At 51.4% G+C, this 21,297-nt stretch overlaps 1 protein-coding gene across 1 annotated transcript; it reads right to left on the bottom strand.

The window, feature by feature from the left end:
• Positions 1–2,738: 2,738 nt before the first annotated feature.
• Positions 2,739–21,216, bottom strand: Oaf (out at first homolog). Its single transcript, XM_031344820.1, has 4 exons — positions 20,499–21,216; positions 5,924–6,058; positions 4,881–5,061; positions 2,739–3,673 (listed from the first exon to the last, which is right to left on the bottom strand). The coding sequence occupies exons 1-4, from the start codon at positions 20,760–20,762 to the stop codon at positions 3,408–3,410; spliced, it is 846 nt and encodes a 281-aa protein (XP_031200680.1). The 5' UTR covers positions 20,763–21,216; the 3' UTR covers positions 2,739–3,407.
• Positions 21,217–21,297: the final 81 nt, after the last annotated feature.

Raw genomic sequence — 21,297 nt, forward strand, 5'->3', positions numbered from 1 at the left:
TAGAAAGCTCTCAGCTCTGGCTCAAGCACCATGCCTTTCCCCTTCCTTCCATGATGATCATAAAACTCCAAGCAAGCCCCCAATTGAATGCCTTTTCAAATATAAGGGTTGTTGTGGTCATGGTGTCTCTTCACAGCAGTACAACAGTGACTAAGATAGACAGCAAGCAAAGCCTTCTCTGCCTGCCTAAGCTGACCTGCCATAGCTGACCACCTATAGTTACCTAAAGGGCTATGAGTTACGGGGACGACTTAGCACCACTCACCCCACTGACTGCTGTGGTGGAGCCTGGGGGCACCCTGGCAGAGGCAGGGATAAGGCTGGGTGGAATTTACCATTGTGGTCTGTTACTCAGACCCTGGCATATCAGTATCAGATAAGGCCAACCCCAAAAAGTCTTAGGGAGCTTTACATTTTACCCCACCCTGGATGCCCAGCAAGGGGCTCTAGTCAGACAAGCCTGGACAGACAGCCCTCAGTGCTCCATCAGTGCAGGGCACAGGCGAGCTTGGAGCTCTCCAGCCAGGAAGTGGAGGAAAGCACTCCAGGTTGACACATTCATTTTATTTATTGTTTGTTCTTGAGATAGTCTTGCTATGGCTGGCCCGGCACTTGATATGTAGCCCAGGCTGACCCGGAACTCTCAGCAATGCCCCCTGACTTAACCTCTGAAATGCTGAAATCTTAGCATTTATAATCACACATTATAGATGTGGGTCACCATACCCAACTGGAACATTTTTTATTGTTGTGTTGAGACAGAGTCTCATGTAGCCCAGGTTGGCCTCAGCCTTGCTATGTAGCCCAAGCTAGCCTTGAACTCCTGATCTTTCTCCCTCTGCCTCTCAGGCACCAGGATTAAAGGCATGTGCCACCATGCCTTGCTTAAAATCCTAGTTTAAAACATTCTTGATGTCTTTTTTTGTTGTTTTGTTTGTTGTATTATGTTTCCCAAAGATTGATTTTTATTTTTATTTATTTTTGTGCCATTTATGTGGGAGCTCTTGGAACAGAAGAGGGCATTGGATCCGCTGAAACTCGAATTGTTAATCTCCCAAAATGGGTGTTTTGCTGGAAGAGCAGCAAGTGCTCTTAATGGCTGAGCCATCTCTCTAGCCCCTGTTGTTTTAAAACAGGATCTCAAGTAGCAAACATTGGCTAACCTTGAACTTGTTTTGTAGCTCAGGCTGGCCTTGAACTCTTGATCAACCTGCCTCTGCCTCCCAAAGATCATAGGCAAGTGCCACCACACTGGTTTGAAGCATTATTATTATTATTATTATTATTATTATTATTATTATTATTATTATTACAAGTTCTCATTTTGTAGCCCCAGCCTAGAACTATGTTTGGCAAAATGTGCATTTTGAAATGTGTTACTTCTGGACATTTGGAAGCCAAATGGGGGAGGGAAAGAAAGGAGGGGCCCCACAGAAGGAGAGGGTGCTCTTTCCAAGCTCCCATCTTCCACCCAGAGCAGATGTTTGGGATGACTACAGATACCTGCTTTAGGCAGAAGGGAAAAAACAAAAAGGAGAGATGGGCCTCCTTCCTTGTTTGCTGGCAAGGTTGCAGCAGGCTCTTACCGATGTGCTTAGAATAAAGGCTCAGTAACCCAAGAAGGCTGTCTCCCCACAGATCCTGCCCTGGACCTTGGTCCAGCAAACCTGATCTCAGCAGACTCTCTGGCCTATAGGCAGTCTTTTTCTGGAGAGATGGGATCGATGGAACTGTTCTGCACTCTGCTGCTTCCTTCCCCAAGGCTTTTGAAGAGGGTTTGAGTTTGCCTCTTCTCCCCTGAGGAGCTGGGTCCTCTGTGGAATCAGAGGCTTTATACCCATAAACCTCTGCAGTCTTCACCTTGCTAGACTCAGTCCCTGAGCCTCAGCTCACACAAAGTCTTCCCAAGCAAGTATAGCGGCCTCCAGCCTGCAATTTGCTAGGAAGCTCGGGCTGGTGTTTAATTTGCATAGAACCTTCTGCCTCTGCTTCCTGGGTTCGGGAACTACCGGTCAGTGCCATGACTTCTGGTGAGGGCCTAGATGTGGATGCTGGATGTCTGGTTCTAAGATCGCTTTTACCTTTGCTTTGCCATTACTCGCTGGCTTCTCTGTTCTCTTTTTTGTTCTGTTGTGCCTAGCTCATCCTGAGCAAATGTGCTATAAATGAGCTACATCTTCAGCCCTTTGCCTCATCATTTATATAACTTATTTGTATTTCCACTGGTGTTTTGCTTGCATGTATGAGCTCCAACACGTGCAAGGCCTCTTGGAGGCCAGGAGAGGACATCAATCAGATTTACATGTGACTCTTGGGCATGGGACATGGGACCTCTGGAGGAGCAGCCAGTGTTCTTAATCACTGAGCCATCCTCAAGCTCCAAGGCTTCTATTTTATTTTATTATTTTATGTGTGAGAGCACTTGGAGGCCATAAAAGGTGGGCAGATCCCCAGTATGTTGACGTTACAGGTGTCCATGACCCTCCCCGCCCTGGAAGTGGAATGTAAGGAATTGAACTTAGGTCCTCTGTAAAAAGCAGCATGCGCTCTTAACGATTCTGTCCTTCTCAGTTCCCTTGTTCCATCTTCTTAAGCACAGAGCCTCTCACAGAGCACACAACAGGAGCTTTAGAAGTTTCTTTGCCCAGACTGGCACTAACTATGTAAGGGCACATTTCTGACACTAGGTGGCAGCATCGGACAAAATTCTCTCAGAAAGCCTAAGCTGGAGCCATAAGGTGAGTGAAAACTTAAAGACGTTTATTTCTGGTACAAACGATAAATATTTTGCATTAAAAATCTGGAATTCAAGTTTTCCTTGTACTTCATGCTCCCTCCCTGTCCCAGAACCTTGCCAAAGTCCAGAGGCAGGAAGAATCCGTGCCTGCTGAAGTATTCAAACGGGGGCCTCAGGAAAGGCACACGTGGTGGTCTTGGGGGCGGCATCCCTGCTCCGGTTGCCCCCAGGGTAGAGAGAAGGCACTGTAACCAGACACAAGAGCTGGTGGCATGAGTCCCTCTGTGGTTCCCTTGCTGGTGTGAAGTTGTGCTACAGGGCCGTGCCTATGGAACAAGTTCCACAGGAGCAGCCTAGGCCGGTGCATTTTGATTCCACGTATGTGGGACATTTCAGGGGAAAGGAAGAGGGGAGGGTACCAGTCTGGAGAACTGCAACCCCACGCCCACCCCCACCCCCGCCTCAAGATAGGCACAGGTAAGCATCAGGATTGCCTCAAAGTTGCCTATGCTGTGACATCCTTTCACAGTCATGCAGATGAGGGCGTGGCTTCAGGGCCCGAGGCTCAGGAAGAGACCTAAGGCCACAGATTGGGTAGCTACGCCCTCTGGTGGTCAGCGAAGAGCTTGCGGGCCCAAGCATCCATCCTTGGTCCTCTTGTCTCCTGTAGTTAGGGGTCCTCATCCCAGAGGCACAGCTGCCTCTGAGGTACATAGAAGTCAAAGCTGTAGTTTTTCCTGCAGCTTCGGATGCCACACTTGTAGGGCGCTGGCCGGTCACGGCTGTGGCAGTACTTGAGCATGCATGGGTACCAGGCCAGGCTCAGACTGTAGTGGCAGGCACAGGGCTTTCCTCGGTCCCCCACTTGTCTACAACGAGGTAATTCCACCTGTTCTAATGCCTTGGGCAGAGTCTCGAACACAGAACTGTCCACACCTGTGGGGAAAAGACAAGCATGAAGAAGGCGGGAGCAGGACAGTCTACTCTCCTGCCACCCCTCCCAAGGCTGCCCTGGGGATGAACATGGGTGAACCCCGGGCCTGAGGCTAGGCAAATGGGCTACAGTAAATCACAGTCAACCTCATCCATTGAGTCTCTACTGGTACCAGGGATTCAGAATTGGTCCAGAGTTTACTGGTGTGATTGGGATTGTACAGTGAAAGGGGAGTCAGGACCCAAACCAGACCTGACTTCATAGCCTACAATGGACCATGCAGCCACCAATGCTTTAAATAAAAAACTACCTAAAGGAATTGGCACCTGAGTAGGCAGAGCAGTGCTGGGACAACAGGAGTAGAGTGGGTATGGCCATAAGGAGAACATGCGTGCGGAGTCCTGGGGATGTGACAGGGGCCGTGACAGGGCTCTGCTTAGCGACCATGGGAAGGAACACTTCTGAGGTACTAATGTCAGGCTTGTACCTTCATTTGGGATGTGTTTGTGTGGAGACGGGTGTGTTATGGGAATGACCATAAAGTCCAGCACTGCCTCGTGAGAAGCAGACTTCTCTGTGTGCAGCTGGCTGAGCAGAAGGCCCAGGAGCAAGCAGCTTGACCCTCCCTGACCCCTGTACACAGAGGACCTGACAGTCCTAGCAAAGGGACCTGGAGAGGGGCCAGCAGAGTAGCATAGGGGCCCTGCAGAGGTGGGAGGAGGTCCTGAGGGCTCTGGGAGAGATGCTGGCACCAGGGATGGCGAGATGCTGCGTTCTGAGAGGTGCCCCACGGGAACTTCTCAGGGTGTCTCTGAGTTCTGAGGGGTTACCTACGGGAGCATGTGTGCCCTCAGTACATGGAGTAATAGGAATGGTGAAGAGTCTTTCATAGAACCTAACAAGTTGTCATTGGTGAGTCCTCTTATTCTAGCTGCAGGGACACCACCTCCTCCAGGAAGCCTTGCTGACATATCACGGCCTACCTTGGGGGTTTCACCCTTTCCCCGGAATGCCTGTCACTCATGACTGCATACTCTCATTTACTAGTGCCGTTCAGATCTACCAGCTACAGCAACAGGGTGCGAACATGTGGCCCATCCCAGAAGCGACTCCGTAGCTCTCTCTCTTGAATACAACAGTCACTCAGCAAGGTCTTTCCCCTCCCCGATCCGTGCTTCCTCTTCTGCCCAAGGGCAGTCCCCAGCTGACCTCGCTCTGTCCAGAACTGGACATCCTCCTGGCGGGTGTAGATGGCATCCGTGGCCTCAGCACATACATTGCGGAGATGGGGACTCAGCAGGCCCCCCTGGGTGAAGTTAACGGCGATGTCCATATGTAGCTGTTCCAGACCCCGCTCTTCCTCTGCCTGCCGCACTGCTCGGGGGTTTTTCTGTAGGTGCAAGGTGGGAACACATACATTGCCCTCTTTTTCTTCAGGCAGTGGAGGGGAACCTAGCCCAACCCAGCCTAACCCGAGAAGCCAATACCCTAGGGGCAGTTAAAGCCTTTCTGATTCTGCTTCTTAAATCTCTGGGCCTTTCTGGCAAATTCAAGGTGGTTCTGGGAGATAGGGTAGGTAGGCTGTTCTAGGGTACATGACAGTGTGGGGTTGTATGCTTTCTGAATCCAGGGGATGAAGTCTTTCGGAGCAGGGTGGACAAATGGTTAGGGCCCCAGAGGGAAAGACACCATTAGGCAGGCCTGCAGCACAGGTCAGCTTAGATAAGCTATGGAAAGCCGGAGCTCCAGGGAGGGATCCACAGGTCAGTGGGTCAAAGGGCAGCATACAGTGTTTCCCGTCACACTTTCATGGATGAGTTCTGATTCTAACCTATGTCCTCAATGTGGAGACTGAGGCATCAAAGGCAAGGCCATTTGTCCAGTGTCACTAATGAGGGACAGGGGACAGGTGATGTTCAATCCCAATTCATAGTCTACACCTCTATCTCCACCTAGAAAAGAGTGGGACCTCGATTAGTAGCTTGGGGTAATCTGAGAGTTGGGCCACAGTACAGATTAGAGAGATCTGGGGCTCCAAAGTCAGTTTGGTCCGGAAAAAAATCAGGGAATCTGGACTCTCTGTGTGTGAATGTTAAGAGAAGGCAGGGAGGAAGAGCGGGGAGGGGGGTTGGGAGGATGGGGGTGTTGAAGGTGGGGGTGGGGGAATGGGCTGGAGGTGGGGGGGAAGAGGTTTCTTGAATAAGGACAGGGTGGGGCTCTGGGTCAGGGCCTGGCCAGGGGTGGGCACTCACCTGCCTGAGCTTGGCCATGGCCTCACTGGGGATGATTTCATTGTGGTGCAGCCTTGTGACAAAGCAGAGTGCCTGGAACTGACTCTGCCCCTTCTCCAGCTCCCCCAGGATCAGGGCTCGGAAGATCTTCACATCCTGAAAGGGAAGGGCAAGAGGATGGAGAGCAGCAGGAGGGAAGGGCCCAGACCAGCCCTGGAGAGGACAGGCCTGCCCCTCCAGACACCTCCTTCCTCAGATAACCAAGAAACTGTTTATCTTTTCCATTCACACCCGTGACTTCAGAGATCACACCTCAAATGTTTCCACAGCTTTCTGGAAAACTGACAAAGTGAACTACCCAGCAGGAGTGGCTTTCCAAAGAACCCTTTGACCAGACAGACCTTAATCTCAAAGAAGCCCGTACCAGTTTTTCATTCTTGTCTATCACTGATACCTCCCCTCGGTGGGGACCCAACTGTCTTTTAATCAGGGCATCATGGGAAGAGGAGGGACTGCATACATTTTTTTTTTAACAAGCACACATTCCAGAGTTTTCTCCGACTTTGTTACTCTGTAGCTCTTGGAGGTGGGCCTCAGAAAACCCCTGGGCATTCTGCAGTCAGCCTGACCCCCTAGCCCCCCACCTCCATTAGGGATTGTGGGGACAAAGGCAGCTGGCTGCAGCTGTTGCTGCTTTCCAAGACTGGAGTGGCTCACCTTTCCCCTTCCCTCCCTATTTCCCCTCTCCCTATGAGGGTAACTCATGGCATGACCAATGGGCCAATGGTTCTTTCCTATTCTGAATCACAGTATGTATGAGGGAGGCTGGGGCAGGAAGAGAGGGCCGAGCCTCAGGCACCTTTCCGAAGTCTGTTTGCAGTGAGAACCCTCTGGGCTATATCTGCCTGTATACCCCCCCTCCCCCAGTCTCTATCTCACCAACCACAGTGCCTGCCTTCCTAACTCTGCTGGAAGGAAGGAAGTTAGTAGGTCCATCTCAGAAGAGGTCTCCATCTGGGAAGAGCCCTTCTGCTGGGGGCTTGGGGAAGGCTGAGTTCAGCAAGCATGCCTGGGAACCTTCCTGGTCCCTATGTCAGCTCTGCCCTGACACTAGCCGATGTAATCCTAGGATGTTCATGGCTCTGCATTTGTACCCTGGGGTACCTCACCAGGAGCCCCCTTCATCAAGGCCTGACTGTACAACAGCTAGGGTCCAAGTGTTTGGAGAACAGGCTCAGAGTGTTCTCCCAGGATTCTAGATACAGGGAGGGACTGATGGTTCCGCCGTTAGGCTTTAGGCCATATGTATCAGCTGCTCCAGGCTTTCCCAAGCCTCACTGTGACAGGGGACAGACAGCTCATGTACCTGGCACGCTTGGGTGGAGCTGATGACCTGGAGGGAATTAGAGTATTCAGCACTGTAAGCAGAAGTTATTGTCATTGCTTTAGTGACTAGCAAATGTCAGGGATGATCTGCAACAAGAGCCCATTTTCTTTTTCTTTTTGTTTTATTTGAGACAGGTTTTTCTTTTTTTCTTTTTTCTTTTTTTTTAAAGATTTATTTATTATTATAATTAAGTATACTGTAGTAGTCTTCAGACACACCAGAAGAGGGCATCAGATTTCATTAGGGGTAGTTGTGAGCCACCATGTGGTTGCTGGGATTTGAACTCAGGACCTTCAGAAGAGCAGTCAGTGCTCTTACCTGCTGAGCCATCTCACCAGCACCAAGATAGGTTTTTCTATGTAGCCCTCCCTGGCTGTCCTGGAGCTCACTATGTATACCAGGCTGGCCTCAAACTCAGAGATGTGCTGCCTCTGCCTCCTGAGTGCTGGGATTAAAGGTGTGAGCCACCACTGCCCTAATCTCCTAATAAATTTCACCAAAACTGTAACTCTACAAGGAGACTCCCTGACTGCCTTTACTAGAGATGGCGTTATATACTGACTTACTTTAAATGCAATAGCTGGGGATGGGCATGTGAAGAGAAATATCCTAGAAAAGAGAAATTGAGGCCCAGCTGGGGAGAACAGTTCCATAAGGCTCCTCATCCCAGAGCCTTGGAAGGAAGGTGAGTCAGCTAGGCTTAACACCACTTCCTCTAGACAGGAAATCCCTTCTTGGGTCACCGTGTTGGCATCTCCTTATCCTGCCAGCCTGGGCCATCTGATCCTCCATCAACTCAGGTCAGCCGAGGGGACACTGGAGGGGACACTGGCAGGTGATCTGCTGGTGGCAGATCCCATTCTAGCTAGGCACAGTTCTGTCAGGTTGGTTCCACACAAGATCTCCCACTCTGAGAGTCTGAGTCAGGCAGTACTTGGGAGGAGCCTCAGGTAAGCTCCAAAGTCCGCCCCACTGGTAGCTGCAGCTCTGGCCCTTGTGGGAATCCTATCTGGATACCACTGTCTTCTCAGTGATACAGGAACCAAGTATCCAGTGTGCTCAGGGCTGCCGGGGGGTTCAGTGAATGGAGGAGACACCTTCCACCCACTACAAGGAGTGGAAGGCATTGAACATCATTTAGAACCAGACCAGAGGCTGGAAGAGCTCTGCCAGAGGTGTTGAAGAGATGGTTCCATAGATAAAGTCCTTGTCACACAGGCATGAGGACCTGAGTCCAATTACCAGGTTAAAAAAAAAAAAAACCAAACAAACAAATAAAAAACAAACAAGTGTGGTGGAACATACTTGTGATACTGGCATTTGGGAAGTAGAGGCAGGAGGATACCTGGAACTTACTGGCTAGTCTAATCCATGCACACCAGGTCCCAGTGAGAGACTATCTCAAAATACATGGTGATCAATGATAGCAAAGGCTGACCACTGCCTTCCTCCACACATGCAGATGCACATATGGTCACATTCATTAGAATGCTCAAGTGCATCTGTGCATACATGAATACATACCTACTTGTGTGCACAGGCAGAGACAGACAGACACACAGACAGACAGGCAGACAGATAGACACAAAACCTGTTTTAGAGTTCCTTCCCTGTTTCTTAATTAGATACTAATAGCAATGACAACCACCAGATGCTATGAACACGAGAAGCTGCTGCCTGGGCACAGAAGGAAGTCCTCTGTCACTGTGTAGGGCAAAGAGTTACTGAAGTCAATAACTGGGAAAGAGAAACTGCTGTTACTGTGCCTCAAACAGATTGCATCGTGGGCTCAGAGGTCATCTCAACAACAGAGGCAGAGCTCTATGACAGCTTGGGTTGGGTAACTTGCTCAAGGCCATGGACTTAGGGGAAATATAGCCAGGATTTTAACCAGGTAGTCCAGGCTGTCCCACAGCTGAGCTCTTTCCCCAGAAAGTACAGTTGCCTCCTGGACCAGCTAGTCTGATTTCCCTGATGTCCAACTGCAGAAGCAGGCTGAATGGGTGCTGTGTATTCCTAACACTTGGGAAGTGGAGGCAGAAGGATGGCCAGTTTGAAGGCAATTTGAAAGAGACATTTTGTTTCGAAGGCAAAATGGAAGGAGGGAGAAGGAAGGCAGTAAAGCTGAGAGGGAGGAATGAATGAATGAATGAATGAATGAATGAACTGAAGCGCAGGTGCACAGAACCAGTGAATGGCAGACGTAGGACTAGAACCTGGGTCCCTTCCCATCATCCTCACTTGGCCACTATACCTAAATCCTTGGTCAATTGCCTAGGAACATGGCACTTCCTGTTCTCACTCTGTGCGCCTAACCAACAGCCTGATACAAATAAATATCTCCTGGCCACTGTCCGCCCTATGAAAAACCCCTTTGTGCCCATGTTCTCTGTTCTTTTTGATCCTGTTTTCCCCTAAAGCCACATGTCCTTTGCTGGCTCCAGGAAAGGAGTGGGCATCATATCCTGACTGCGGCCTTCCCGCCTGACCCACTAGCAAGGCTCCAGAACACATAGGACAGCGTGAAAGAACTCTACTCCTTTGAGAACATCTGTCCAGATGTTAAGATCTGGTTGAATCCAAGCCAGATGGAAACCTGGATCCCAGTCTCTCTCCTTGCCTGGAGTCCCCTAGGATGATTCACCCAGATGTTGCCAAAAGCTCAAGACAGATGGCACAGCAGGGCAAAAGCTTTTGACAGGAGATAGGGGCTTAGGGCCTGGGCTGGGACTCCCAAACTGGAGTCCTTTATAAGGTCCTTTCTCCTAGGGACCTTCAGCCCATAAGGGAATGCTGGGACATATAACAAGAAGAGGCCAGGCAGGGTTAGGGAGGGCTGCTGAAGTCCTGTGTGTAACTGACGCACAGGTAGGCTTGGACACATAGCTAAGATGGAATGCTAAGAACCAGAACTCCCTGCATCAGATCCTGGCCTTGCTGCTGTGGGCCAGTGGCCATGCGTAACCTCCAACGAATCTATGTGAAGTCTCTGAGTCTTGGTTTCCACACCTGCCAACGAGTCCAGCAACAACAATACTGCCTTGTGGGACCTCTATAAGCCATGAAAGACCTGACCAAGCTCAGAACACACGCTAGGACCCTGATTTCTCCTGACGCTGCAATCCCTTGTTCCCGATGTCATCTACTCTAGGCCTGAGACATGGTAAAGATGGACTGGAGGTCCAGGCAGGTGAGATGACCCCCATGAGGCCACACGCATCAGCAGGAGAACGCTGAGTGGCAATCCCTGAGGCCAGGCTTCCACTGGAACGGCCAAGTCCAAGGGCCGCTGTCGTTAAGGACTCCTGAGGCGAGGAAGGCTGACTTCACACAATCAGCTTCAGTGCCAGGGTAAAAGGCCTAGAGTTCAAGTTTGTGCTGACTACCATGGAGGCGAAGGATGGGTAAGGGAACAGCTGTCCTTGTAAGGATGAGGCTGGGGTGGAGGGAGGATGTGAAGGCTCTCCACAGTGAGGGCAGTGAGTCAGTGTAAAGAATACAGGTCCTGGGGCTGGAGAGATGGCTCAGTGGTAAAGAGCACTGACTGCTCTTCCAGAGGTCCTGAGTTCAATTCCCAGCAACCACATGGTGGCTTACAACCATCTGTAATGAGATCCGAGGCCCTCTTCTGGTGTGTCTGAAGACAGCTATAGTGTACTCACATAAATACAACAAATCTCTTTTTTTAAAAAATGCAGCTCTTTCCAACCCAGAGTGCAGTATTAAATTCAATCATCCCCACTCCACACACCCCGCCCCCGGCATCTGAGCATTTAATGCCCTCTAGGAATTATCACTGTTTTCACTATAAAGCCTCTAGAGGTTGGCATCCCATGCTACTTATACACTGAAACACAGTTTCTAGAATGAGCAGTGCTGGGTCACGCCTGAACCTACCTGCAAACCCATTACTCTGTGGGGATGCCCCACCCCCATCTGTCCACCCTCATAGGCCACAGCTCATAGGCCTCATCTGTACAAGGACAGCAGGCCTCAGCTTGCTTCCCTCCCAGACTCATTCTCCAAGCCGGGAGCACATCTCATGGCAGTGCACCCTACCCATGGTGGACGCTCCTAACCGTGCACAGGCAACTGAGCAAGAGTATGAAGGGGGTTTGAGAGCAGTGAGGGGTGGGGCTGGGGGTAATATACTAGGACCCAATGAGATGGAGAGGGAAGCAGGGGGTGTGGGGGTAGGAAGCAGCAAGGGGGCAGGATTTAGGGTCTAGGAACCAGCTAAAGAGCCTGGGCTTAACTTTAAAGGTCACTGGAGTCACTGGTGGCTTGAGCCTGGAGCTGGTATGAAGTCGGCTTGACACTTGACTGTACTCCCACCCCCCACCCCCCGAGAGGATTCACTGACTCTAAAGCCACTCACTGTCCTTAACACTGCATCTGTCTGGGCAACAACTTGTCCAGGCCCTCTGGGATCAAAGGCAAGTGGCTCCAGCCTGCTGATATGGTAGCCAGGAGCTAACACAGGACAGAAGCTCCACATTTACTGGCTGAGTGAATGGATTCTGCCTCCTCAATCTCCAAACCTTAACTCCTTAGTCTTATCTATGGGGGAGGGCATGAGGGGGTACACGCCTGCAGGCACACTAAGCCAACATCTATTTTGCGGTCTAAAAGGCGATCCAGGAGTAAGGGACTTTACGAGTCATACAGCAGTAAGGCGAGCAGTAGAAACTCAGACCTCCATTCCCATCTGTGGGGATGGATATTCCACCCCTCTGTGCTTTCTCCACACAGGTCCACCTTTTGTGAGACCCACTGTGTTTCCCAGAGAGAGAGGCTTCTCTGGCTCAGCTTTGCTGGGGTTCCACAGGAACAAGGAAATGATGGCAGACAGCTGTCCTGGAAAAACACCCACGATAGGAGACACCCTGTGTGGGCCCTCCAGGCCACTTTCCCAGAGAGGCCCAGGGAGTGTTTCCTGCCGGGGGAGGGAAACAACCCTGTAGAGGGAGGCCTGGACCAGATAGGAGCAGCATGCCTTTCCATAGCCACCTTTCAGACTGGGTCAGGGGAGAGGGGAACTCGCTGCCTTTCTTGGGCCACTGTTATTGGGATCTTTCTTTATTCTTAAATCAAATCTAGCCTCAGCTGATGCACCCAGATTTATTCTGGCTTCCCTACCACAGGCCACAGGCTGCCATCTTCCACACAGAACTGTTGTTCTCAATCTCCTCTTCACACAGAAAGGCTCCCATTACACATGCATGTGCACGAATACACACACACTCAAACACACACACACACACACACACACACACACACAGAGCAGCTGAGTTCTCTTCCTCAGTTTCTCCATAATGAAACATCCAACCCAAACCCTCTATCTCAGCCACATTTCCTTGGTCTCCTGTGTCCCCCTTCCTCTGTGAATCTCCTGCTCCACCTTCCAGCCCAGCAAGCTCTGGCTCATACACTGTCTCACCCACAGCCCAGCCACTCTCCTCACACAGGCCCTTCAGCCACACATCTCGGCTCCCCTTACCCTCCCAGGCTCCCAGATTCCAGCTCTGAAGCTTTCAGGGCTCTCACAATGCCCTGCTGTGGTACATGTTCTAGAAGCTGCCTGGGGTATCAGGCCTTACTGCCCTCACACTTTCTACTACAGAACAGATGAAAACTGAGGGGGCCCAGGGAGCAGAGCTGCCTTTCTGGTGTGTGTGTGTGTGTATGTGCATATGTGTGTAAGTGTGACACAGCCCAGGCCAGAGGCTACTGGCCACTCACTGCTCCAGGGCCTCCACAAGCAGTACCTACCCCCCCACACACCTCTGCTAGCCCAGCCCCCTTGCTACTGGACACTTGGGGCTTGCTACCTCCTGGGAGTGTGCTCTGCCATCTCTGTCTAACTTCTCATCACCAGACCGTGTGACTCTGGGGCCCACGCTGGGCCAATCTAAATATTTATTTCTCTGCTCCTGGCTGGGACTGCTTCATGATTAGACAGGGGCCAGCTTCACTGGGGTGGAGCTGGGGACTGCAGAGCTAGAGCCTTTCCCACCCAGGCTGCCCAACGGTCGATTCAGGAGCCCCTCTGCAGCGCTGCCTAGTTTCCCCAGGTGTAAGAGTAAATGCAATCAACCCGGAGGCAGGATGCTACAGGAGACTAACGCATCCCCTGCTGTATATACAGACTTCATCCAGGCCTGGACAGAGGCTTCTTGTTATAGGGTTAGTAGGACTATTAACCAAGACCAGTAGCCCTCACTGCCAGTCCCCAGCCCTCCTAACAGCCCCTCATGCTCTGTCAGCCAAATCCCAAAGGTCACCACCATCCCGACTGCCCCAGGGAACAATGGGAGGCTTTATGTGGATCAACTGCTCCCCACTGTCTAGCTGACTCAGGGCTCGTGACATGGGGTGTCATAATTCCCTCTCACTTAGATTCCAGCCTCCCTCACCCCCTGTCCTTCATCTGAATCCTCAGGATAGGTAGGTAAACATTTGCCAGTTTAGGGGGCAGAAGCTCCTAGTGATAGAATGGTCCCTAGCCAGTAAAAAAAAATGTTGTAATTACATGGTGGGGATGGAGAGATGCAGCAGAGGGGCCAGCTTGGCTGCTTGCGTTGGAACTACACTTCTCATGGGTCCCTTGTTCTGCAAAGTCCCCCTCTGTCACTCTGCCTAGGGAAATGGAACCTAGGCGTGGAGCCCAGGCCCAGAGATACTAAGTGACCTGCTGCATCACATAGCTAGGAAATAGCAAATAAATAAAATAAGATAAAATAAAATGATGCAGAGAATAACTGGAAATATCCAGGACCTATTTTCAAAGCTAGCCTGGCTTTTCACCCCCCAGGATGACCCACGGCACTGCAGAGGAATCAAGCCTGGATCCCCTGGCAGTTACGAGTCTGGGCGTCAAAGCCCATTCCAACTGCATATAGAGAAGTGTTTGTCGATTCTTGTGCATTAAGGCCTCTTCCACACCCCTTCTGTCTTTCCATGGCGTGTTTCATCTTTTTGGAAGGGAACTCACTCAGAGAACTAGAGTAGTCCAGTTAGCTAGAGTGCAGTACAAAGATCTCTGGGAGCTAATCTTGGGTTGCCACCAGCTGTCAGACCTTGTCACCAAGGTCACTTCCAAGTGCAGTCTGAGCATCTGCAGGATGGAGGCAAATGTGCTTCATGGTGCAGCAAGGTAGATAGCTGAGCCATGTGTGATTTTGGAGTGACTGCTCAATTCAGGATGCCATACACCTATGTAGTCTGCATTTCTAGGTTGGGTCCCCTGCCTGCCTGTCTGTGGAGAAAGTGTCTGTGAGCTTACCCACTACTCATCTATAGTTTGAGGAGTCCAAGAACAAACTCCACCACTTCTTCTTTCAGCAGTCTCTCCAGCAGGCTACACCATTGGCTCCGGGGGGGTGGTTTCCAGCAAGAGTCAGAACAGGACTATACCTGGACATAGCATCTCTATCAGGGACAGGAGATGCTAGCCATAGGCCATGGAGCACACTTGAACCACAGGCAAAGCTTTGTACCCCAACCCAAGGAGGACTTCATCAGCTATGGAGGAAGGACTAGAATTGGATCCAAGAGTTCCACATACACTGCCTGGTCTCTTTACTTCCTGTAAACTCCTGAGAAGATGTTCTGTGCTCCAGAAGTTCTCCTTCCTCAAAATCACTTCTAGGAGGTTGGGGGACGGTTCAGCTGGTAAATTGTCTGCTATGCATGAGGACCTGAGTTCAGATCCCCAGTACCCTTGTAAAGAACAGGGCACCGTTGCACACACCTATAATATTAGTGCAGGGCAGAAAGAGAAGCGAGAGAGTTCTTAAAGCTACACTGGTCAGCCAGCCTTCCTGAATCCATACGCTCCAGGTTCAGTGAGAGACCCTGACTTAGTAAGGGTCTAGTAAGGCTGAAAGTGATTGGGGAAGACACCTGATAGCAATCCTGGCCTCCAACATGCAAGTGTACACATGCATATGTATCCCCACAACGTGTGTGTACATGCACTCATGTGCAGGCACATACACACATACACACTTCTACTACCCTCTACCCTTCCAACTCATTACATATCTTCCACACCACAAATCATAGGGGGCCCAACACAGACAGGGTAGGATTTAAGACCCCTAAAAGCTCCTCCTCTTGTCCTACCTCTGTGACATTCTCTTGGGACAGTGTCCATGTGAATACTTCAGGTCCTCACTGGCTACATCCCAGGGGAACCCTGCCTTTGATCTGGGCAGGGAATCTGATGTTTTCCAGATGTTTTTTTTTTTTTCCCTCTGGCTTTCACTTACCACTGGTACTCAGGATGAGGAAGCAAGTTTCTAATCTCCCTGGATCCTTGTCCCCTTGGAGTAACCCTGAGCTGAGCCATGGCACTAGGTGGCTCTTGATGTTGGTGTTCCCTCTTAGCTTCCAGCCCATGGGTCCCCAGGATCCTTTTCTTCTTCACTTTTTCTTTCCTCTTCTACATCTCCTTTATCCCAATGCAGTCACACATGACTTTCTTCATATCTTACAGCACCACCTTCCCCTTGCAGCCATCCCCAAACCAGGCAGCTTTCGATGTGACTCATTCCTTCCCCTGCTTTTGGACATTCAATCAGGGGGACAGAGAGCTTTGTCAGAGATACCAGAGTTGGGGGGGGGGAACTCAGAGGACTGTCAGATAAGCAGCCAGAGCGGGGATGGCAGCATGCTTGCTATCACTGTGTTCAGTGGCTATACACATGCAGGTCAGATTACATATGTAAGGCCTGGATGATAACATGTGTAAAGAGTGTTGCTTACTGTATCTATTTAAGAGTTAGAGTTCCTATGGAGGGCATTGATTTAGGCCCAGAGTATAATGGCTGCTTATAGTACATTGGGGGCTGAAGAAAGCAGGGTATGAGGTTGGGCAGCAGCATGCATGAGGCTCTGGGTTCAATACCTAGAACCAACACTAACACATTAGAGTCAGAGTGTGTGTGTGTGTGTGTGTGTGTGTGTGTGTGTGTGTATCTCATATAACCCAGGCTGGTCCTAAACTCACTATATAGCTAAGCATAACTTTGAGCAAATAATGGTCTTGCCTCTACTTCACACATGCTAGATTACAGATATGGACAACCATGAGGTGTTAATGATGAAACCCAGGGTTTCCTGCAGGATAGGCAAATACTATCCACTGAGCCCCATCCACAACCCCTGGCCCCCTTTTAATGGATCTCGTGTAGCCCAGGCTGGCATTCAATTTCCTGCCTCTACCTTCACCTGACATTCCTTAAAGAACCCCATTTGCCTGGCTTTCCTGTTCAGATGTCCTGATTCAGTGATGTGTCGGTCGGTACTGGTGTTGAAAACCTGCAAACTACCCAAGTGACTCTTCAAAGACACTGAGCCATGGCATGCAGGCATTCTTTCTGCTATAGTTCCGTAAGCCTGGTATTAGCCTGAGGAAGGGCTCCAGGTGACACAGGACAACCATGTGACACAGGACATTTCATGCTGCTCATAGGATCTGCCAGCCAGGTCCAGGCTCTAGTGTCCCACAGATGACTGATGGCTTTGCCAGCCTCGGGGCCAGGATGCAGGCAAGGTGAGGAACAGTCTTTCCACCCTGGATACTTATCTGGGAAGAAGGAAGGCTAGGAAGGGGTTGTGGAAGTGCTAAGACCATTCCTGCTCAAGGGTGTCTCTGAAGCCCTAGGTTTGCTTAATCCAAGGTTGACTGCTGCCCTGGAGGGGCTGGCTAGCCATTGATTCAGCAGCTTCCAGGAGAAGGTGGTTGTTAGTGGAGGCTCACATCTGTGATCCTATCACTTGAGACTGTGAGTCAGGTAAGAGGTCCAGGCTAGACTTGTGTAACAGTTTCCTGGGAGATTGAAACATTCTATCCTGTGGGGAAGTTCCTGATGCAGAAAGTTAAGCAACTCAAAAGAGCTTCGGGAAGTCCCTGAAACTGACCCCATTCATTAGGCTCCTCCTTTCAGAGTAAATTAATAAAAGCTAAGGTTCAGAGAAGATGCTCAGACCAGCCTAGCTCTGTGAAAGACGCAAAATTCAGGCAAACTGCTTGAAAGAGGTTTAGAACAATCGAGGCACCTTGAAAGGACACTCTCCAACCTGCTGAGCTGCCTTCAGTCTGTAAAGATGCTCCAGGTTCCCAGCTTTTGTGAGTGGTCACCAAGGCGGAAGTGGGCCTTGGTAATGGATGCATCTGTTTTGAGTCATTTCTGCTCCTGTAAGTAACAGTTCATTCAGATGCCTGTCAGTAACCTCAAGAAAACTCACTGGTTTGCCAAGCTGGACTTTGTTGGGATTGGTACATTGATCTGTCCCAGACTCCATCTTTGGGGTGAATAGACCTGTGTGGAGCATCTCCTCAGGAAAAGTTTTGTCACACCACATAGTGAGACTGTGTAAGAAATTAAAGAGAAAACATGTTTCAGACTAACCTGGACCACACAGGGAGTTCAAGGCCGAGGTCAGTCTGGGCTTTATTTGGAGACCTTGCTTTCAAGCCAAGAAGAAGACAAGTGGCAAAAAGAGACTCTAGTCTTCCCTAGGTTCCACGTGGACTTTCTCTTGCTTACCCTCCAACCTCTTTAATCCATACTGACCAGGGAGGATGCTGGCTGAGAAGTGGGGTGAGCCAGCCTCGGAGCTAGCTTAGGCCTTCTTCCTTCCCAGAGCACTTGACAAAGCACCAGCAGCAGAGAGGGCATACCTATGCGCTCTGCTCCATGTTCAGCTTTGCCCAAGGCCTCAGGGTAGGTGCCAATGCTAACCCATTTTACACATGAAGAAACGAAGGCCTAGAGAGATCAAACAGCTGGCCGGTGGTTGACCTCCTTGATGAGCTCACGGGTGGTCAACCAGACCCGCCTCCTTCACTCTATACTGTGTCTCTCAATGGTGGTCAGATTGTAAGCACCCACATTCCCAAGAAGATTCGGGACTCTTTTTTTCCTAAAGCAGTCCCCATCGGGCATGGTGCACAAAACACAACTTCTGGGCTGCTTTCTACAGGAAAAATCGTTACTTCTAAGCAGAACTAACTAAGGTTTTGAGGGTAGAAGCCTTGACAACTGAGCGATGGGCAACATGTGGGAAGAACCGGCACAGAGTGGCTCTGGCCAGTGGAGGAGACATGCTGGCCTAGACTAAACACTGTCCTCCCTAGTCTCTGTGTACCCCCCTCCACCCTAGCCTGGGCCAAAGAAGTCCTCTGACAGCTGGCTTTCTACTTTCTGTGTCTTCTACTGCCCCACCCCTCCATGAAATTGGAGATGTCAGGGACAGGTGTGAAATTTGCCAGCTCTGGATCAGAGGCTAACCTGCAAAGCCAACTTTGGAAAAGCTGGGTGAAGAAGGTTTGAGCCACCACTGCGATTAAAGGGAGCACTTGCCATTGACTCTGAATGTTCTGTCCATCTGAGCAGCCAGATGTCCTCCACCCCATGCTCAGTCCAATCCCCAGTCTCCCACCTCCATGGCAGGCCACCACTCCATTCCAGCCTCTGGTGCTTTCTTTCCTGGCCGCCTTTCAGAGCAGAGCAATAGCAATCTTTTGTAGCCAGAGGCTAGAAAAGCTCTGCTCTGCTCCTAGCCTTTCATGCCCCACCCAGCTTGGCTATCAGACTGCTGAGCCTAGAGATGGATAAGTCTTTCTTTAAGGCTTCAGGGTGGTCACAGCACAGGGCCACCGGGCAGGTGGGTGGGACACTAACAGCAAGTTCTGTGGATGGCTTTTAGGTCAGAGGTTTAGAGGGGGAGATTAGATAGCCACTCCTGATTGATTCTGCCCAGAACACCACAGATAAAATGTCCCTAAAGTTCAACTGGGCAAGCAGGGGATGGGCTGAGTGAACAGCTCCCCTTTCTCCACACACTAGCTCATTGGCGCTATTTGCATTTAAGAACCCAGCTTGGGCCTGTGACAAGCATTGGGCTACCATTCTGCTAAGTCCTCCGGCAAGCAGAACTTGTTCTGCCTGGGCTAGAACATCAGTCCAGGCTTAGCTGTACTCCACTCAACACTGGATCTCCCCAGTGCCTCTGATGCCTAGATAGTCTCACAGGAGCCCTAGCTGGCTGCCCGAACTCTGCCTCCCGCCTCCCAGTGTCTCCAAATAACTCCCAGTTTTGGAATGGAGGGGAGAGGAGGGAAGAGGAATGGAGTGGAGGGATGGCTATTTGGTCCTGGATATTCCTCACTTGTGTCCCTCCCCCAAAGACAGAGGGGTGCAAGGCCTCCTTTTAGGGGGAAGAGCTGAGAGTGGATGATTAGAAAACTCTCCTCCCCCAACCATGAAATAAGGTCTCACTCTGTAGCCCTGGATAGCCTTGAACTTGTATTCCTCCTGTCTTAGGCTCCTGGGATGACAGGAGTGACATTCACCTTTTTTTCTTCCAGAGTTTTCCGTTGTTGGGTCACTGCCATTCAGCACCCTGGAGTTCCATTTTCTGATAACTCTAGCATCCCTTCTCTCGACACACCACCACACCACACCCACACACAGAGACAGAGAAATAGAGACCGACGGGAAGGGGCTGCAAAATTGTGGACTTCACCAGCCCCTGTCAGGCATGGACTGAGACACTAACCATCCTTTCCAACTGAGGGGAACCCCCTTTTTCTTCCCTCCCCCATCTCTTCGTAGGTCCTCTTGCTCCAAGAGTTTCAGCCCTTCAGGTCACGGAGGAGAGAGCTGCTACCAGACTTGGGAGGGACCAAGGGCAGACAGTTCTGCAGGGAAAGCGATCCTGGAATGGTGCTCAAGGCCGGAGGTCTTGAAAGCGCTTCCTTGCCAAGAACAGCGGAGGAAAGGAATCTAACTTCACACCGCACAGCAACAGGGAGAGCCAAGGTCCTCATGGCACCTGTGGATTTCCCCCTTTAGTCACAGAGGCTGTGGCAAGAAGGGAGGCCTTGTTAACAATAACTTTTGTTGGCGCGTCAGCTGAGTTGGGAGCGGGCACAGAAGCTGGTCAGTGCTTGAGAAGGGTCCTGGTTACTCAAAGCCAAGCAACAAAAAACCAGAGGAGTTCCCAGACGAGAATAAAGACCCAGATCTGAGTGGGCAGCGAGTTAGAGAGGTGACCTTGGGCAAGTCATGACCCCCCTTTTGACACTGCCTTTCTCTTCTGCGGGCTTGAGGGTGCCTGGGACGCCAGACAGCTAAGATCGCAGGCTTTGGCCCGCCCCCCGTGGTGGGTGGGACAGGACCCAGGATGGTACCTCACCTTCTTGAAATCCGCGATGAAGGAGATGAGAGTGCCGTCGGGTTTGCGCAGATCAAGGCTGATGCTGTCCGCGTCGCTGTCCGCCTGCAGACTCTCCTCGATCACCTGGCTGTCGGGCAGCCTCACGCGGACCCGCAGCTCGGCCGGAGCGCCGCTGCCCGCGCCCACGCCGCGCGGCGCCCCAAGCAGCAGCGGCGGCAGCAGCAGCAGCAGCGGCAGCGCGGGGCGCGCCGAGGGGACGTCGCGGCGGCCAGGGGGCCGCATCCCCGGGGCCCCCGGCACGCCGCGTGGGGGAGGGGAGACGCGCCTACAAAGTTTGCCCGAAGTTGGGGGTCCGCTTCGGGGATTCCTGGCAGTCTCCCCCTTCTAGAGGGGGGACTCAATCCGGAGGTTCCCCACGACGTGCTGCGAATTCACGTGGGCCTCGTACAGCCACGCACCCCGAGTCCCGGACGGCGCCCCCTGTGCGTGTCCCCCAGCCTCCCCGATTCCTGAGCTCCGGACTCCGTTCAGCACTTTTCATTCAATCCCACCCCCCGTCACTTCCTTCAGAAAACAGAAACCACCAGGACCTGCCTTAAAGAGACCGCGCACCTCTTGGCCCTTAAAGGGACCGCAGTGGCCCAGAGAAGGGCGGGGATTGGGGACCGCGGGGCTCAGCCGCTTTGTGGCCTAGGCTGGCTTTCTCTGGATCCCTCCCTCCCGCCGCGCCCGGTCACCGGCTGGGCCTTGTCCAGAGTTTGCGCTCCGGGCAAATCCCTTCCTCCCATTAAGGGCGGGACGGGTGACTCCCCCCCCC

Source organism: Mastomys coucha, unplaced genomic scaffold (assembly GCF_008632895.1).
Source record: "Mastomys coucha isolate ucsf_1 unplaced genomic scaffold, UCSF_Mcou_1 pScaffold23, whole genome shotgun sequence".
Classification (NCBI taxonomy): Eukaryota; Metazoa; Chordata; class Mammalia; order Rodentia; family Muridae; genus Mastomys; species Mastomys coucha.

Coding starts and splice junctions, on each gene's coding strand:
- Oaf (XM_031344820.1), bottom strand. CDS start 20,762: ATGCGGCCCCCTGGCCGCCGCGACGTCCCCTCGGCGCGCCCCGCGCTG. Junction 6,059..20,498: donor TCATCGCGGATTTCAAGAAG/GTGAGGTACCAT, acceptor CTTCCCTTTCAG/GATGTGAAGATCTTCCGAGC. Junction 3,674..4,880: donor CCAGTTCTGGACAGAGCGAG/GTCAGCTGGGGA, acceptor TTTTCCCCACAG/GTGTGGACAGTTCTGTGTTC.